This window comes from Cimex lectularius, unplaced genomic scaffold (genome assembly GCF_000648675.2).
Source record: "Cimex lectularius strain Harlan isolate CLEC.00 unplaced genomic scaffold, Clec_2.1 scaffold3, whole genome shotgun sequence".
Taxonomy (NCBI): Eukaryota; Metazoa; Arthropoda; class Insecta; order Hemiptera; family Cimicidae; genus Cimex; species Cimex lectularius.
Window position 1 is genome coordinate 2,759,494 of NW_019392688.1, and position 19,366 is coordinate 2,778,859.

Consider the following 19,366-nt stretch of genomic DNA (forward strand, 5'->3'; position numbering starts at 1 on the left):
TACCCTCAGGGAACGGGGTTATTAGTTCTCGGGTTAGCGATCAGTCTGACCATGAAAATAAAAATGAACATCGGGAGAGGGTGACTCCAAGTTGCCCCCAACTGAGGTTGCACTTGTGGTCGTGGTTTGAGAAAAACATGTACCTTACCTTGACGGTACTGGCCGACCGAAGCCGTAGTGTCTTCTCTATCTCTCCGGGGGTGGCTGAAAGCTTTTGCTGGAGGCCACAAAACTGAGTTTTTAATGGCACATGGATGTGATCTTTCTAGAGCGCTTCTGAACCTGGCTGACATTACACCACCTCGCTTGCTAAGGGATGTGGCAAGTGAATGCATGTAAAATCTTCCTAGTACTATCCTAGGAAGATATGAGAACCCCCTCGTGGGGGGGCGTCTGGACGTTAAAGATCCTCAGTTTGATTCAACTCAACTTAGTAAATCCATGGGAAAATCTCATCGACATCGATCACATTTTTCTTCGGCTGACATTATGCACCCAAGAAATCAGTTTTAACGTGCAAACTTTGAAACCCAAATCGCTCGACTTTTCATCTGTTTACGTTCATTCCGCTCACGCGAGACCCACGTCTCGGAGCTTTATAACTTTTCCGATTATTTGTTTACTGTTTAGAAACTGTCGTTCAACTAGTGTCAAGGTGCCCCGTTCCCTGACGGTTTGGTGCGGATTTTCTTCCCCAGACTCCTTAAGAACTTCTCTCGTATCTCCTGAAGGAAACTTTCCCCAACCGACGACGCATAATTCTTTCGTTAGAGAACTCCCTCCATACAAAAACTTGATTAATATTCCGTTCAGCTTTGGCGTAAGAATGAACGAGTTCGTACTCATAAAAAAAAGTTTTAGAAAATCTTCTGTTTCCATTGTCACGTTTAATATTAAAATGAAATTTGAATGTCTTCTTGGAATTAAAACGTTGCACTTAAATGAAGAATTAAGCGTTCATTACAGATATATACATTCGCCTGGGAATAAACAGTTAACTCCATTAAAGTGTTATAAATAAAATGGATATTTCAGGTGGGACAACCCAACAGTTTAGCAATTACATCATGAGTACTGTTTTATATTATGAAATTCAAAATGTTCGGTGTTCTTCTTTAAATAGATCGTAATTTAATTGTTTTTTATATAGATTTTATTTTACCATCACCCTAGGTCATTCTCTCCTTTAATTTTAATATAACAAATTATGTATTCAGATTTCTCCTCTGCTTAAACTAAGTTAAAACAAGTTTAATATTACAATATTTTACTCCCCCTCTGTTCCAACTTCCAACTGAATACGATTTTCAATGGAATAAAGGGGATCTCATGAGAATACGGGTACCCCGGAGACAGTAAGTCGCCATGAGTTCATCGTCCAAAACTTATAGTTGGCACGCTTTGTCGTCTCTCAAATATAATAAATTATGTTCATACCAGAAGGTGCAGTTATCGGCCTGCGAATCGGGAAGTTATTGGTTTGTCGTGCGAGTATGCTGCGAGGGGGCGCCTGAGGCCTCCTATGCACGATTCCACCCTCTGCTTCGATTTCACGTAGCTGCTCCATTCTTATTTCGTCGTTGAGATCGGGGACGAGGTATTTTCTCAGCTCGGCGAGGGCGTAAGCGAGACGGGCGTGCGCCTCAGCCGGGGGTGCCAGGGCAGCGATTTCCACGTGCAGTTCGTCGGCCAAATGGGAATATTTCGGGTCCAAAGAACTACGGCATTCCTCTTCCTGAAATAACATACATTTATCATTAATCTGAGGGATTGAGGGAAGTTTTGAGGACATCGTCATTTAAGGTGACGCGGAAGGTACGTTAAGCATTACTAATACTAACACTAAATAAAGCAGTAACACCAAAACACTAAAACACTACTAACATGATGGAATAGTGTAGAAATGTTTGACTAAGCATGGTTAAGATGGATCGAAAGGTTGCGAACTTGTGAAAGCGGGAATAGATCAAGCTGACAACAGAAATGTTCACTTAGTAAGGACATGGCTTATTAGATCCCACCAGTTCTGTATGCCCAAACTGCTCAAAGTAAAGTTTTGTATAAAGTTTGTTGGTTTTTTACAGTCTTTCAACAGAAGTGTACCTAGTTTAGTTGTGCGAAATCTTACATCTTGGTTGGGATTCAACACCAGTTTGGTGGCTAGGTACAATCCTAAGTACCTAACTTGAGTCATGTCGGTCATTTGTTGATGTACATTGAAGGATAAGTTTGACTTTTCAATGAAAATGTTTATTTTCTACATTATTCACAATTCTTTGATGTGGTCAAGGTTATTGGATGTTACAGGTTGCTTGGGTAGGATTCAAGCTAACTTTGCCTTAAGCGCTTTTCAAATAAGTAAAGTTATGTAATTCCTGTTATACAGGAGGGCTTGATGTCCAACTATCCGAAGGGTGTCGCGGACGAGGGTTTATTATTGCGACCACTTTATTTTTTTCATACTAAAATCAATTAAAAAGCCATGGCCAGAACCGCTAGCATGGCAAATACACATCGGCCACCCTAACCACTCGGCCACCGCGGTCTCCTTAAGAGTTTTCAGTTTTCATTGGATTGTCTGATGCCTAATCCGAGAAAGTTTATAAAAACCGATAATAAAATATGTGACCGTTAAAAGTTCACAGACTTCACCGCGTTGGATAGTCACCAAAAAACGAATTGGTGTATTACAACGGACTTACTTAGTCCTAATCTACTGTCGAGTTTTCTACAATCGTCTGTAAAAAATTTGGGAAATATGGGTGGCGATTTCGAAATAAGGCACTGTCTTATAAGATGATCGAGTCGTAAACAGTACAAACGAAGTGATTTAATCAATGATATTGGTGGGTTCAAGGTTTGTTTTTGTTGTTGAAGGTTCATTATCAAAATTTAGACCGATACGGATTTATTTTATGCCCAAATTCCCAAACTTGTAGGTTGGTGGTCGGGGTTTGGCTGGCGATAAAGAACATAACTGTCAAAATAGCACACAGACGAAACCAGCAACAATAAGAAGTCAGTTAAATGACCAAACTACATATTTCACAGCTAGAATAACAGACAACAATTATCTGCCACCCTGATCCTCTTAAACATTAATGCTTCACAGAGTCCACTATTTCAAAGTCTAGTAGGTATAGTGCAATTTATTGGATTGCAAGTGGAAGTCGGTATATCTTTGCTGTTGATGTACAGTGGAGAGCAAGAGTGTTTTTGTCCACGTGAACGTATACTGAGTACATTTTTCTTCATTCAGTCTTGGCTTCCACTTTTTGCACCAGTCTTCGGCTTAGGTATTCTTGGATATTGGAGGTTACCTAGGGTAGGATTCTAGTTAGAGGACAAAATTGCGGTATGGTCCGCGTAGGTGTGATGATGGGGGATGTGCAGGTATAGATGTTATAAAAGATGGGACAAAGAATGCTCCCCTGTGGGTCCCCTGCTTGTACCGGCCTGATTTCAGAGAACTCGTTGCCGCACCTCACTCTGAAGCAGCGGTCTGTTAGGTAGGACTTCAGGATAAGATAAGGAGTGGGTAGGGAGCCTTTAAGTTTATGAAGCATGCCAGGGTGCAGACCCCATCAAAAGCCTGTGCTAATATACATACATCTAGGAACGCACCCAAGAACTTTAAGTAAGTATGTACTTTTACTCTTTGTTCTCAACAGTCTCACGATTTTTAGCTTTATGATTGTCGATACCTTATGAAAAAATACAGTGTGTCTGTCATTAAACGTTAAAATTTAGTAGTTTACCGACATAACTAGTAGTAAGCCTAGATATCTTGTATTTTTAGTTTTGCATACCAGTACAGTCTTGGCCTCCACTTTTTGGACCAGTCTTCGGCTCAGGTACTATCCACCATTCAACCATTTAGTACCCACCAGGAAAGAAATAATTGGTCTGTCAGGGTCGTTTCGCCTGATATTTAGTGTGTCGTGATATTCTGAGTGTCAATAGAAGGTCACAACTGCCATGACAAGACAAAGACTTGTTGTCAGACCGACCTGTGAGGAAAGGCTGAATAAGGCGATCAGAAACTAAACTAGAGATCTTAAACATTACTTTTCTTCGGGTGAAAACTTGGCTTTGTTAGTGTCGATACCTTATACAAGGGCAAAACTGTCAAAGCGACACGGGTTTGACTACATACAATCTTACAATTTAATAATTAATTTAGATATCTTAACTTCTTAAGTTCACATCGACCAGAATAATTAAACTTCACATTTTAAATATTATTTATTCTATATATCTATAAATTGTACTATTTACGAGGAATTAATCAATTAATTGTGAAGCATTTAGAAAATATAAGTTGATTCATGTTGATTGAAGTCAGTTATTTTTTACATTCATCTCTCAGTTAGTCATAAAACCTTTAGGAAAAATTTTGAGTTTCCAGGTTTCATCTCCAACCCCACACCAGTGTTGTCTGGGTCTCGAGTGGGTGGTTAACCGTCGGTTACAAAAGGTGCGTCGTTTAGAGGGGTCGTTTTCGCCTACCCTTGTACTTGATTTTATGGGGAAATCATGCAAAACAAAGCGTCTTGTATACAAAGCGAAACAATAATCATCGCATTAAGATTGGTCCATCGTGAAACGGTTCCCGCGACCTTCCCCGGGGGATGGAGTTCGGGCCTTCGTGGTAAACGTCGCCTTGGTAACGGGGTCGATAGACTTTCACGGAATTTCCCCCATCCCTCTACATCTGTACTCACCATCCTCGCCGCCAAAGGCCGGAATAAAACACGGATACCGGATGCAAGAAAAAAAAAAGAAAGAAAGAAAGAAAAAGAATGTGGATATTTACTTAGTTGGCCTAATAATCTAAAATTCACGTCATATCTGCCATAACTGAAATGTTAAATTATGAGACGGAACACTTATTATCCTTATTTCTTATCCTTGGAAAAATAAATGCAGATAGGCAAAGAAAATATGCATGAAAAAATAAATTTTAAGAACAAGATTTGTGGTTTGTTATTCTTGCCCGTCAAAAGTGATAACCTTTCTTAAATTGAATGTTACGAAATCAAATTTTTTTTTATAATAAAAAATAATCAGTAAAGAAAAAATTCCATCAAACTTTTAGTACAACACATCTGGTCATTTTCCCTTTGTGTACTGCTAGGTCGACACTTCTTTATACAGAATACAGCCCAATAATTTATCAACTTCCACAGTTTATGCCATTCCATATTTTCCAATCACAAAATTACAAATTGCAATATGGAAGTTGGAATGGAAATTACTATTTCGTTGCGAGTAATAAATACACTCATGATCAGAGAATTGATCCATATATCTTCCCAGTTTTTTCCAGACTCCTTGCGATTTTCTGAAGGTTATAAACTACTTTATATAAAGTTATGCACAATTAAACTTTACCTTCCTTGTAATTAACATTCTGATAATTTATGTTGAGAATAAATAATTTTTTTTTCTAAAAAAGGTTTTTTCAACATGTTTGCCTTATTTAAATTCATTTACGTTTTAGTGGTGAATTGACCAAGTTACTTCTTTCAATTAATTAATTCTTTCCATGTAAGGTCTTGGTTGAGACATATCAATCTTATCAATAAACTTTGCTCATCGGTTGCCACATAAGTAGTATTAATGTATAAGCATTTTATATCTAGTTAATTAATGACTCGAAGGTGGAGCAAATAAATATTATTTTATTACAGATAGGTCCCGTAGAGTTGGCAAACTCAAAACAATGTATATTTTCCTGCTTAGGAAAAATTAAGGCAATGTTCGACAAAAGTACATAAAGAAACTTTTTAAAACTCGTCCGAAATGGATGGTACAAGTTTTAAAGAGCAACAGAAGATCAACGCATTTGTCAGAAAAAGACAAGCAATGAGGTAATAAATAAAACAGAATTACTGTCTTATATTTTTGTCGCGCTGGACTTTTTTAATTATATTTTTTTAAAATTTACATTTAAATGTAAACACGAATAAATTCGTATCATTAAAAGAAATGGCGATTTTTGTTTGCTATTTTCAAATTTACGACAAAGTAGGTATATAAAGTTATATCAAATTATTGTAATTAATTAAGATTTTTAGTTGAGATAAAAAAGTCAATGGCACGAGCGGGATTCGAACCCACGATCTTCGGCTTGATACGCCGCTGCTCTACCACTTGAGCTATCGTGACCTCCATCCACTCGGACACCAACCTTCCATCTCAACCGCACCTTTTGAATTTTCTCTCCTTTTTGCCATTTTTTATCTCAACTGAAAACCTTAATTAATTGTAATACATTAAGTCAAGCGGACCACGAAATTAGTGAATTTAATGATTAAAAATGAAGTATACTTCACTAAAGCTCTCCGTGGCCATTTCATTTGTCGTCGAGAATCCAACCCGATTACACGACATTTGAAAAATGGCAAAAAGGAGGGAAAATTCAAAAGGTGCGGTTAAGATAGAAGGTTGGTGTCCGAGTGGATCCAGGTCACGATAGCTCAAGTGGTAGAGCAGCGGCGTATCAAGCCGAAGATCGTGGGTTCGAATCCCGCTCGTGCCATTGACTTTTTTATCTCAATTAAAAACCTTAATTAATTGTAATATATTAATTGGTCAAGCGGACCACGAAATTAGTGAATCAAATTATTGTTATTTTTAAATCGTGGTAAAGTGTATAAGTTACACTTTCCCATGGATATAAGACACGTGTCGACGATATTCGCAGAAATTATGTAAGCAGCATTAAACTGCATTTTCTCCCTCTCCCAATCTATCTCGTTACAACGAGTTTAGGGATGGTTAGGGGGTTAGGGTCTTACTAAGAGGTCTAAAGGAACCCCTGGGCTCACTTATGCGGACTAGGAATTTCACAGATGCACGAATGATTTTCAATTCTTGAAAACTTTTCAGGAGCCAGACACCTCGCTTTCAACCTAGTAGACAACCAGCAAAGTCCCCCAACTAACATTTCGATTGCCCTCAAAACACAAAATCAAATACTCAAAGTTCACAAAACACTATGTTTGCCCCGCGAATTCAAGCCGCGAACGGACGTGACATCAAACCGACACCCATGTCGATACAAAGTAGACAATCTTTCAGAGGACCCAATAATTTTTTCACACAGCAAAATTCCAATTTCGGTCAACACCGACCAAATTACACTGTATAAGAAATTCATCACTTAAATAACCCAACCACAGAAAATTCACAACACCACAATTAGTCGAGCTTGGAACCTTCGGATCATTTTTTTAGAGTTCCCTACAAATTACCAGAATGTCACCTACTGAATCTCTCCAAAAACCCATGCCTGCTGTACATATCATGGAAAACACTAGATTTAAAATTGCTAATAGGCACCGGCAGCATATCATCTTTTATTAGCCCTAAAGTAGCAGAAAAATATTTTAATCGAAATATTGTTACGGAACAGAAAATTTCTACCGCACACGCAACTTCTATCGAAAATTACAGTACATTGGTACCTTGTGCAGAACTTTTTAAAATTATAAATATAAATTTGAATTTAAACTTTAGAATATTCAAATTACATGAAAAATTCGACATGTTACTAGGATTGGATGCTTTAAAATCATTGCAAGCCCAAGTGGACCTTCAAAATAACTATTTAATTTTGCCTCATATTACAATAAATGTATTGTACTTGTACACACCCCAATTGAAATATTGAAACTATTGCATAAATGGAAACTCCGAACAAGTCCTAAAATACGAGTGAAGAACATTATGTCTGGTGAAACAATCATGCCCTATATTCGAACAAAAAATATGGAGATAAAAGAATGTATTGTAAATGTAAGTAATCATGAAGCCTCCTGTATTGTCAAAAATTTTAATGAAAATGAATCAAAATTTTCTGTAAACAAACCCATTAATCTTGAACCTTTCGATCATAAAACAATGATTCCACTAAGACGTACTAAGTCGTATAAAACACATACAAATTTTTAAAAACCACCCAAGATTAGAACTGACCACATGAATGCCGAGGAAAAGTCAGCTGTACAAAATGTGGCCAGAGAATTTTCAGATATATTCCACACCGATGGTAACCCATTAATATTTTCTAATCAAGTCAAACACACCATATGAACTGAAGACGAAATCCCCATTTACACAAAATCTTATAAACTTTTTTTATAAAAAAACTTTAAGCTTTTTTTAACTTAACTAAAATCTTATAAACTTTTCCCCATGAATATAAAGAGGAAGTAAACAAACAGATAAACAGCATGTTAGAACAAAAAATAATTCAACTCACCATGGAACTCTCCAATTTGGGTTGTTCCCAAGAAAAAAGATGCTTCCGGGCAGCAGAAATTCAGACTTGTAGTTGACTACAGAAAGCTAAATGACAAAATAACAGATGCCCAAATGTCACAGATCTTCTCGATAAGTGGGAAAAAGTCAATACTTTTCTGCAATCGACCTAGCGTCGGGGTGTCACCAAATCGAGATGGACTCCGATAGCATTCCGAAGACTGCATTCAACACCGAAAACGGGCATTACGAATTTCTGCGTATGCCGTTCGGGCTGAAGAATTCGCCCCCGACGTTTCAACAAAAACATCATGGACAATATCCTGAGAGGGATAACTAATTGTATGGTTTACCTCAATGACATAATTTTCTTTAGTACGAGTCTTCTGGAACACATTCAAAAATTGAAAGAAGTATTTAACAGACTAAGGCAGACAAATTTTAAAATACAGTTGGACAAGACGGAATTTTTAAAACGCGAAATTGCATATTTGGGCCACACAATAACAGAAAATGGTATAAAACCAAATTTAGAAAAGGTCAGAACTACCTACCCAATTCCGAAAACTGTGAAACAAATAAAGAGTTTTCTCCTCGGTTATTACCAAAAATTTATTCCAAATTTTGCCCCGTTAATAAAACCTTTAACTAAATGTTTAAAGAAAAACGAGATTATAAATGGTCATGATTCTGATTATATAAACGCATTCGACACATGTCTACAAATATTAACGAAGGACCCAATTCTACAATTCCCTGATTTCACTAAGCAATTCATATTATCTACAGACGCGAGTAACTACGCCACTGGTGCTGTTTTGAGTCAAAAAACTAATGGTGCTCATCTTCCAGTAGCTTATGCTAGTCGTACGCTCAACGACACCGAGACAAGATTATCTGTAATTGAAAACGAACTTCTAGCCATCGTCTGGTCTACGAAGTATTTCAGAACCTATCTATTCGGAAAAAAATTTAAGATATATTGTGAACATAAACCTCTTCAATGGTTGATGCCATTAAAGGAACCAAATTCAAAATTATTACGTTGGCGGCTAAAACTCGAAGAGTACGGTTACGAATTATTTTATAAAAAAGGTTCAGAGAATGCTATTGCCGATGGATTATCGCGTGTAGAGATAAACGCGAACGAAACACTGGATGAAGGGACATGAGCGATAAGGAACTCGAGGAACTCCTACAGCAATTTTATTCGCTATATTCTGACTTTGCGAATGACTATCTATAGGGCCCCGGAAGCGATCTATCAGACGCGAACGTGGCACCAGGTGACCACAACAATGTAAATGAAATTGATAACGAATCGCTAATAGCAAACCTCGTTGAAAATGAACTTTCAAACAACGGCTATACGATACATTCCAATTTTGATAGCAATACGATAATCACTGTCCCCATAGTTGACCTCCAGTGAATCACGGAAAAAATCAGATTATAATATCCCAAGTAGAATTTGAACCTAAGATATTAAAATTATTTCAAAATAGCAAGCAGAAACTTTCAAAACGAAACTTCGAAAAGGACGTAATTATTTAGTAGTCATACGTCGTTCCCAAAACAAAATACTATATTTTGAAGATGATGTGTGCGAACAGTTTTGCTATGTACTTTATCAATTCTTCAAACACGCAGAATTAGACTTAACAAAATGTACGACAAAACTACTAGACGTTGAAAACCAAGAGGAGAAATTGTTGAAAGTATTGGAAATTATCAAATAAGCAAAGGAAATCATAGAGGTCTTGATGAAACTTTTAATCGAATAAAAGAACTGTACTATTGGCCAAACCAAAAAAATTCAATATAAATCTTTATCAACACTGTGAAGCTTGTTTGCTAGCCTAAATACGACAGAACACCATTAAAATTAACTCTCAATAAAACACCTACGCCTAGCAAACCATTTGAAATTGTACACATGAACACAATCACCCTAGACAATGCAAAAATGTAAACCATAATCGACTCCTTTTCAAAATATGCTCAACCATATATACTAAAGTCGTGTCAATGAATCGAAATCGTTGACAAAATAGTTGATTTTATAACACATAACCCATTATCAACTCAAATTGTAGTAGACAACGGGCTTGAATTCAACAATCCTTAATTCAAGAAATTTTAGAATTGCATAAAATAAACCTACATTTTATTTCAACTCAGCACCCAGATGGAAATGGAACGGTAGCAAGATTCCACAGTACACTTTTAGAACATATACGTATTTACGTACACGCAAAAGTAAAATACGCCATTTTAGCATACAATAACACCAGACATTCAGTCACAAAACGCACCCCATTCGAGATTGTCTATGGTCATCTTGAAACAGAGCACACTCCTTTCGAACTGTACATAGAAAATCAATTAATTAATAACTCATTGAAAACCATAAAGAACGAACCAAACTATTGTACAATAAAAATTAAAGACTCCATAAATGAAAATAAAGATAAAAGTACTACTACGAATAAATGCCAACAGAGAGGAATTACCTCACATTCCAGAAAAGAACGTGAACAAACAAAAACAAAGAAAAACACAAAATACAAATCCGAAAACATTGACACTATAAACAAATCATTAAAAACTGCTAAAATAATGCCCACACATTTCAAACATTAATCGCTCGAGAAAAAGTAATTACAACTTGGACCCAAATGTTCCACGACCGTCGCGGTCTTCAACAGGATTGTCACACCCTCTGACACCTACACCATGAAGGACATATCCAAAAATCCAGGAATGTTATCAATAAATTTAGGCACAGCAAAACTAGAAATATCATCATATACATTGATTCATTATTTTGATTTAAAACATTTGTTCTCGGAATTTGATATTGAAAATAGTCAGTATCGTCGACTTTATGATTTTATTAAGCGTAATAATTCTATTAAAGACGAAACCGTATCCAATTTTAACTTGATCAACCAAACTAGAATGTTTACAGAGGCGAAAATAAATCATTTAATTGCCCACACAACAAAAAGAAATAAAAGAGGTCATATTAACGGTATTGGCAGTCTAATAAAAATTATAACTGGAAACCTCAAAAGCTCTGATGGAGAAGCCTTTAACAAATTCATGGCTAAAGTTAAATCCAATGAAAGTATTTTGAAGAATCAATTAAATTTAATGTACTCCATAAATAATAAAATAATAAATGATTTCAACAAAACTATGAAAACCCTTCAGATGAATGGCGAGGAGTTGGAAGTAAAGATAAATTTAATTGGGAAATATGTGGGAAAAATATAGCGATTATTGAAATTAAAGATGCATTGCATCAATTACAAACATTATATCGCTTACTTTTGAACACCATAGAGGAAATTGAAAATTCAGTTGTTTTTTGTAAAATAGGGACAATTCACCCTTCCATAATTAGCGTTCATGAATTGTTTTCAGAATTAAAGAAATTAGAAAATCATTATAGAAATGAAATGTGCTTAGATGTTTATATCAATAATATCTTTCATTACGAAAATATGTTAAAGATAATTTGTAAAGTTGAAGAGAATCAAATAGTCTATTTCATGGAACTTCCAATTTGTTCAGAACACCATTCTGAACTATTTAACATGCAACCTGTCCCAAGTAAATATCAGAACAAATTTGTAATAATTATCCCGCAAACTCCTTATATATTAAAATCAGAAAATAACGAAATTGTTTATATAAATAATATTTGTAAGAAGAACAAGGTATATCATTGTCCAACTGGTTTCAACGCACCAAACTCCATGCGAGGAGGACATCTTGCTAAAAGGATCCAGCTCCGTCTGCACGTACACAGAATTGGAAACTCAGGGCAATCTAATAACTTTTGTTGCGGATTAATCAATTTTGGGCTATTTTTGAAGATCCAGAAGCAGTTTACTTTTTGAAGCCTGATTCCACAGAAGCGAAAACTGGGATATTCCTCATAAAAGCAGCTAGTGGAAGCCTTGTTTTCAAAGGCAAAACTTTCATCTATGAATCTACTTCATCACCTGAATCTACAGGTTGAAAGTCTGTTCTACTACAGAGTATCAACCTTAGTCTTACGCCGCAGCAAATTCCAGAATTCAGAGTCGCCCTCGAAAGACTTGATTTGAAAAACATTTCTATTAACCCTGTAAATGTAATTCCCACAATCTATTCTAATCCAAGTTGGTGGACTGTATTCCTGTACATCGTAATCTTCATATTAGTTCTAGTTTGTATCGGGTTGTCCGGAAAATAATGCAGGATTTTAAGTTTTCATTAAAAAAAATCTATATAAAATATTCTGTTTACGTTTACAGGATTACTCATTTGTATGAATNTTGATTAAAGAACATTGCTTTAAAGTAACTAGTTTCTTTTTTTTTGTTTAATACCAAAATCCTGCATTATTTTCCGGACAACCCAATATAATAAATATTCTTAAAAAAGAAACATGTTTTCATTGTAAATAAATCAACAAAATGTAATCCAGATGCTCTGGAGATGTAAACACTAACAATTGTATTAATCAATGTTATATTTCTTTAAATAATGTAATTAGTGATATAAAATTGTAATAATTGTATTATTGTGCTTAAGAATATTGATGTTAATTGTAATTGATTTAGACCTTCATGGAAGCTAATTTGAGGAGGGAGGAGTTATATCAAATTATTGTTATTTTTAAATAGTGGTAAAGAGCATAAGTTACACTTTCCCACGGATATAAGACACGTGTAGACGATATTCGTATAAATTATGTAAGCAGCATTAATATGCATTTTCTCCCTCTCCCAATGTATCTCGTTACAACGAGATATCTATTCTTATTATGGACTCTTTGTTCTTACTTAAAAGTTAAAAGTTCTTACTTAACTAACGTAAGAGCATATTTACCTGGTGGAATAATCTAAAATTCATGACATATTTGTTTTAATTGAACCGTAAAATTGCCTGCCTAAAAATAAATTGGTTTGCAGATTATATTTTAAATCCCACCCCTGGGAGGATAAATTCAGGAAGAACTGACCAGAATCAGATATGTTTTGAGTTTGTAGTTCTGGTCCCCTCGAATAAAAATTAATGACTGGCCTATTAATTGTTTGTCCTGCTCGTTTTTTTTTTTTTTTAATTTAAACCAGGAATAAATTTATATTATTTAAAGAAAAACGTTAGTTTTCGTTTGCTCTTTCATGTATTATAACGTTAAATAATTTGATATAGTCTTGCAACGTGAATTAAAGATTTTTTATTTAAAAAAAATGGAGTAGCCCCAATTCTGTTGGGAAGTGTAACTACTAATTTTAGGTTAAATGAACGTTAATATAATTAAAATAATTAATAGGCAAATTATGACGACTAAATACATATATGGATCAATGTAAATAATTTTCGTATTATTAATTATTGTCATTCACACAATGGCTTGGTACAATAGTCTTTTTAAGCCCCTATCAGTAGCTGGAACAAAATTAACTATTTTCTACCTTCCGAAAACTGTTTTTTAAGCTATAATGATTTGTTGATACATATGTGATAAAGTGAATTGCCAAGTGTGAGTATTTTCTTTTTGGAATGGACCACCCGGGAACGCAAAAAATAATCAACATAGTAAGTTCGGTACGGTTTTTATTGAGAATGTAAGAGAATGACGTACATACATTTCCATAGATACTGCAGGAAGTTAACAATACGAATCAAAATATAACTTTTTTTCCTAACCAAATAGAAAACATTCCAAAAATCTCATAGGAAGACCAACCTGTAAAAATTGCCGCCCGCTTTAAGTGTTTGCCACTTTAATAACTTTACGTAGTACCTTTTTTCTCAATTCTTTATCAATCTTGAAACTAGTCACTGGTATATCTCTGGTACGATGTGTCACAGAGTGACGAATTTGTCAAAGATGACGAGACGGGTGATCAGGCGAAAAACCAGCCGAAACAACATCACGGGTATATGTTTGGAGTAATGGATACGTCAATATTAACAAAAGGTTTGTAAAGCAAAGATTGTTAAATAAGGAATGGACGTAGGGATAATGCAAACAGTCAGTCTGCTTCATCCATCAACAAGGACCACTGATCGATACAGTAGGAAATAGTGTAGGTCATGCTACACCACTCCTTACAATGTGCACTAGTTGTTCTACTGGCTATTCGCCCTACATATATGCAATGTACATTATTTACATTAAAAATGGACATTTATTCGATATTTACAATAACTGCTGTTAATTCAAAAACTGATTGTGTCAGATTGAGCAGTACAAATTAAAGCAAACGGTAGTACAAAAGTTCTGATGAATCTTAATTATCTGAATATTATTCTTCTGAATATTCTTAAATATCTGAATATTATGTAAAGGAAAAATGATAAGCTTGCATTATGAAGGTTTTTTCCTTTTTATTTGCAGGGAGTAAGTTGATATTAAATTTGAAACTCAAATTACAGAAATGTATATTGAAATTCATCAAATTATCTCTTTTAAGGCCAGAAATCATAATTCAACTTTAATTATTTTTGTGAAATTATTGATTTTGCCGATTCGTAAACACCACAAGAAAACGAACAGTGCACGATCGGGGTAGTTTGCGGTGTACAATTCCGCCTCGTCAGACCAGGTATTTCGTTCAAATTTACAAAACCGACCACTAAAGAACACCTTATGGCGTTGTAAAATGTCAGAAGTTTCACGAACTCGTAAAAACTTGGGTTTATCTCGAAAGGTGGAAGTCTGGGCTGCAATTCCTAGGAGAGCAGGGAAATAACTCCTCTTGAAAAAGTTACACGCATTTCTACAACTTCGTCTATTAGTGGGACATTAGATACTAAAGAGCTTAAATTGCTTTACTGATGCAATGCCTGACATTATTCCAATACTTTGCTTTTAAAGTCTCAGAAGTAAACCTGCAGGACATCCTGAAGAAGAAGAGCAAATATGGTAATATGAACACGCGTAAAATATATTTTTTTCTCTTTAAAATAATCTTACTGATGACCGAAAGACCTGTTTGATTTAGTTCTCAGGGAAATTTTAAATTAAAAACTTTTAATTATTTTTTCAGCCTGCAATGTTCTTGATCCTAAGATTTGAAGAACCCGTCCTCTGTTATATTTTGCCCATGATCATATATAAAAGCGTCAGACAATTTCTCAGATATTAGTAGAAAGATTTTAACCTAACTAAATTGTCCGTTCATTACAATTTAAGCAGGATTGCTTTTTCAACAAATTTCATTAACCACTATGGACAAAAGATGTTCAGAAGATTATAAACTGAAAGAGTTCATAATTAAAAATGAGTGTAAAATTTGTTTTAACAAAGTAAGAACCAAGTGCAAACTTGTTACTCGGTTCGGCCTTAATAGACTAACTACAATTTCTACTTAAAGTGAAAGTGGTTCACTCACTTTTTGCTTGTCCCTCATGCTGCCCCGGCCTAGGATGGCCATTTTCGTCATGGTCTCCTCCTGGAGCCGCTTAAAAGAATTTCCCTTCGGTCCGAGCAGTTTCCCAACAAAGTTGAACTAGAAATATTGTTTTTGAGAATTGGTTTATTTTGTATGGGGAACAATGAGTCGCGTCCGACTTACCCTTGGGTGTTCCTTGATTGGCACTTGGACTTTTATAACGGCTCGGATGGGGCGTTCTCTGTACAGGTCCACGGGGGTTCGAGTATCCCTGTACGCCTTACCTTTCTGTGCTTTGACTATTTCTGGAAAAAGAAACTAGAATCACAAAAAGTAACAAATTTAACAACAACACGGCAAAAAGGAACCGATAGGAGTTAGTTCTTTGAAGATACTAACTTACAACTGTTATCTTATTTAAGAATCTTCATGTTAATTTCTCTAAATGTTTTCCTTTTCTTTTAAAACTAGGGTTAAATTACAAAAACCTTATATATAACATTTTTAAGCTGACATTAGGGAGATTATGCATAACATTGACGTGAACGGTACGAATAAGATTTTAATGGAAGCTATCTGAAATAGCGTCCAACGTTATTTGTCTTACAATAATAGCGTGCTTTTAACGGGGAACGGTAAAGTCAAAACATAGTTTTTTGTTGGAGATATTGTCCAATTATAAAAAAACTAATATTATACAGAAACATAATAAAATTGTTTATTTTGTAGTTAACATTGTAACAATTCGTACAAGTTTTCAAGAATACTTCCTAAGACTGTATGTACAATTTAACAACATTAAAATCTTTAGCTATTTATTTAAATAAAATCAGGAATGACATTGGCTAGAAATACAGCAACCACAACCAATGTATACATCTTTCCCTCGATGAGGCCACAGTAATTGTGTAAAACAGAACCTTTGGCTGAACCGCTTAAATAAAATTTAAAAGCTGAGATTCTAAGAAACGTATAGAACGTGGCTATAATAAGTATGTATATGGTTAACTCACTGCAATGTAATATTTTAGACTTTTCTTCCTCAATTTCGTTTAACTCAACTTGCCTCGAATTGCCCAGTAATTAATGTTTACTTAGTACGTTAGAGTTTCTAGAACTAATCAAGTCCTTAGCATCAAAACTATCGTCAGCAATCAAGACAAAATCCATAATATCCGACAACGTGTTTACAAGCTTGAAAGATACGGCTTAACATGAACTACGCCAAACTCGCCAGGAAATTTAGCGTTAGCGGCAAAATCCGTTATGCAAAAGATGAATTATTGCATGTCCTGCACGAAGCTTATGTTACTGCTGCTAAATTTCACTTGAAAATTTTACGTTCTAGTATTTCGACGTTTATTCAAAAAAGCAGCAGTCAGATGGGTCTAATTTCTCAACGTCTATTATGGTTATCCGTGTGTTAATTTTTAACGTCCCATTGCTGAAGTGGGAGACGACGGAGCAAAGTTTAAGGCAAGAAGCCAAAACCACTTGTCCTCTTTTCATAAAAAGCCATTATCCGACCTTTGATTACCGACAGGACCCTTTTGAATCTGCCAAACTCGAGCAAACAGTGAAAGTTTATATCCAGGGAAAAATAGAAGATCGATTTTGTAATCACAAGGAAGATGATGAGCTTTATTATCCTACGCGCCGCAATCCAAAGTCGTTGTGAAGAGATAAAAGGGCAAGAGGAACAAAGAATTTAGGGATATTGTGAAACGGGAAGAAGGATTAAAGAGGAAATGGGAAAAGTTGGGAATTTGTAAGCAGATCTGTTTATAAACGAGCTCATAATCATCTAAGCGAATCAACAGATGACACTCTTTTTAAGATTTTTTTAAAAATTAAGTTTATTTGATATTTCCAACTCCAATTAGTTTATTAAGTAAATAATATCATATGTGCTGAATTTGTCATTTGAGCATCTTGTCGAAGTTGCCCAGTGGACTCCTTCACACTGAAACCTCCTCAATCTTCATTCAATGAGAAGATCTCGGGGCCACTTTCGCTTCAATCTTCTTGGAAGATATTCGGATGGGATTGGAAGTGATAACTGAAGTATTAATAGATTGTAGTGTATGTTCAGTGATTTATGCAATTTTTTCATAGGTCGTGATGAATGGTATAATTTGTTACATAAAAAGGAGCATTTATATATAATTTGTCGGAGAATTTTAGACTGAATTGATTGGAGACATTGGGAATTGAAATCCTTGGTTGACCTCCACACTTCACAACTGTACGCCCAGAGAGGCAATCATCATTGCCTTGTAAATGAACAGTTTTTTGAAATGCCTAATTTTGATCGTTTGCTGTCTTTGCAGTCTTGTGTGGGGATTTCAAGTCCTAGCTTGTTTACTCAGAAGAATAGACAGATCCAATTCAGTGATCAAGCGGTCAGTTCAACTCGTCCTATTATTGAACTGATAAAATTCAAATTAATGTTGCATGAAAATCGGGTCTGTCGATGAAGAAAATAGAACGGAATATAATTCAAAGAGGGTGGGCAATATGATAATGACATAGTGCACCAAAAGGAGGTGAAATTAAATACACAATAATTTATTCTTTAAAAGCACAAGCTTACAACTTTGGAGTTTTATATTTAAAAATTTTCACACGATAGGTCAAGGAGCTCCGCATCACTAAAATCCTAGTACCATATATGTGCTTATTTTTTTATAATATAATAGGTAAATTATGGGGCAAAACTGTGTGCTGGTACCATCAGGGTACCACTTGAGCGGAATTTAGACAAAGGGGGACGTTATCAGAAGGTGGTGCTTCCGACTCTTGGAACCCCTCGCCGTTCTCGGGGGCGGAGAGATACCAATTTCAATTTCCGACCCCCGCTCCCATTTCCGAATCCCCGCTACCCCCATAGGCAAATTAAAAACTAACCCAATTTCTGAGCATGTACATTTTTCAATCTAACCATGATATGTTCCGTTCCAGTGAATTAGTAAATAAACCTTTATTTTTTTATTTGGATTTGCATACATCCCGTATTTGGGCAGAACGATGTAGCTGTATTGATTTCCTCTATGCATTTTCTTCCAATGAATATGAAACAGCATGAATTGTGGAGGGGTTAACCAGTGAACAGATCTTCGAGTTTAAATGTTTCCATTTTTAAGCTTATTTGTAGAATAATGACGAATATATAGACAAGAAACTCTCCCAGTTATTAAAAGAGAAGCTTTAAAAGCAGATAAATATGTTCAAAGTAAGAATATTGTGTTAAATTTGGTTAAAAGTCGAGAATTTTTGTTACAAACTCGACACTAGGCCTGTGGTCTGCTAAGCTGAGTGTTATTTCGTAATATCTTTTAACGGTAAGCTTCAGTTATTTCTTCATAATGCAAAGATTCACAAAAGAAGCCGAAAGAAAGAAATAACTAAATTGAAAAAAGGAAAGAACGAAAAAGTGGTGAAAGCAGGATAAAATTTAATTTAATCAAATATTTCAATTAAGCTACTTTTACACAGATAATCTAGTATCTCTTGTTTATTTTTTTACGACGCGTCTCAACCCTCGAGGTTTCGGTTTAAAAAAGCCCATTTGGAAATATTTTGGTTTCATATTCTTAGTTATTATTTGACATTTAAAACAAAAATAATCAACTGTTATAGAATCACGACGAAGAACTTACTTGGTGAACCTGAAAATACGTTTTAATAGATTTTCTGTG

The 19,366-nt window shown here is 35.2% G+C and overlaps 1 protein-coding gene across 1 annotated transcript in view; it reads right to left on the bottom strand.

Moving 5' to 3' along the window:
- Positions 1 to 19,366, bottom strand: part of LOC106662275 (KH domain-containing, RNA-binding, signal transduction-associated protein 2-like) — a 34,092-nt gene that overhangs the window by 7,263 nt on the left and 7,463 nt on the right. Inside the window, exons 2-4 of the mRNA XM_014386253.1 lie at positions 15,852 to 15,973; positions 15,669 to 15,785; positions 1,438 to 1,735 (exon numbers count right to left, since the gene is read on the bottom strand). Of these exons, the coding sequence (XP_014241739.1) occupies positions 1,438 to 1,735; positions 15,669 to 15,785; positions 15,852 to 15,973 (537 nt within the window). The remainder of the gene's footprint in view (positions 1 to 1,437; positions 1,736 to 15,668; positions 15,786 to 15,851; positions 15,974 to 19,366) is intronic.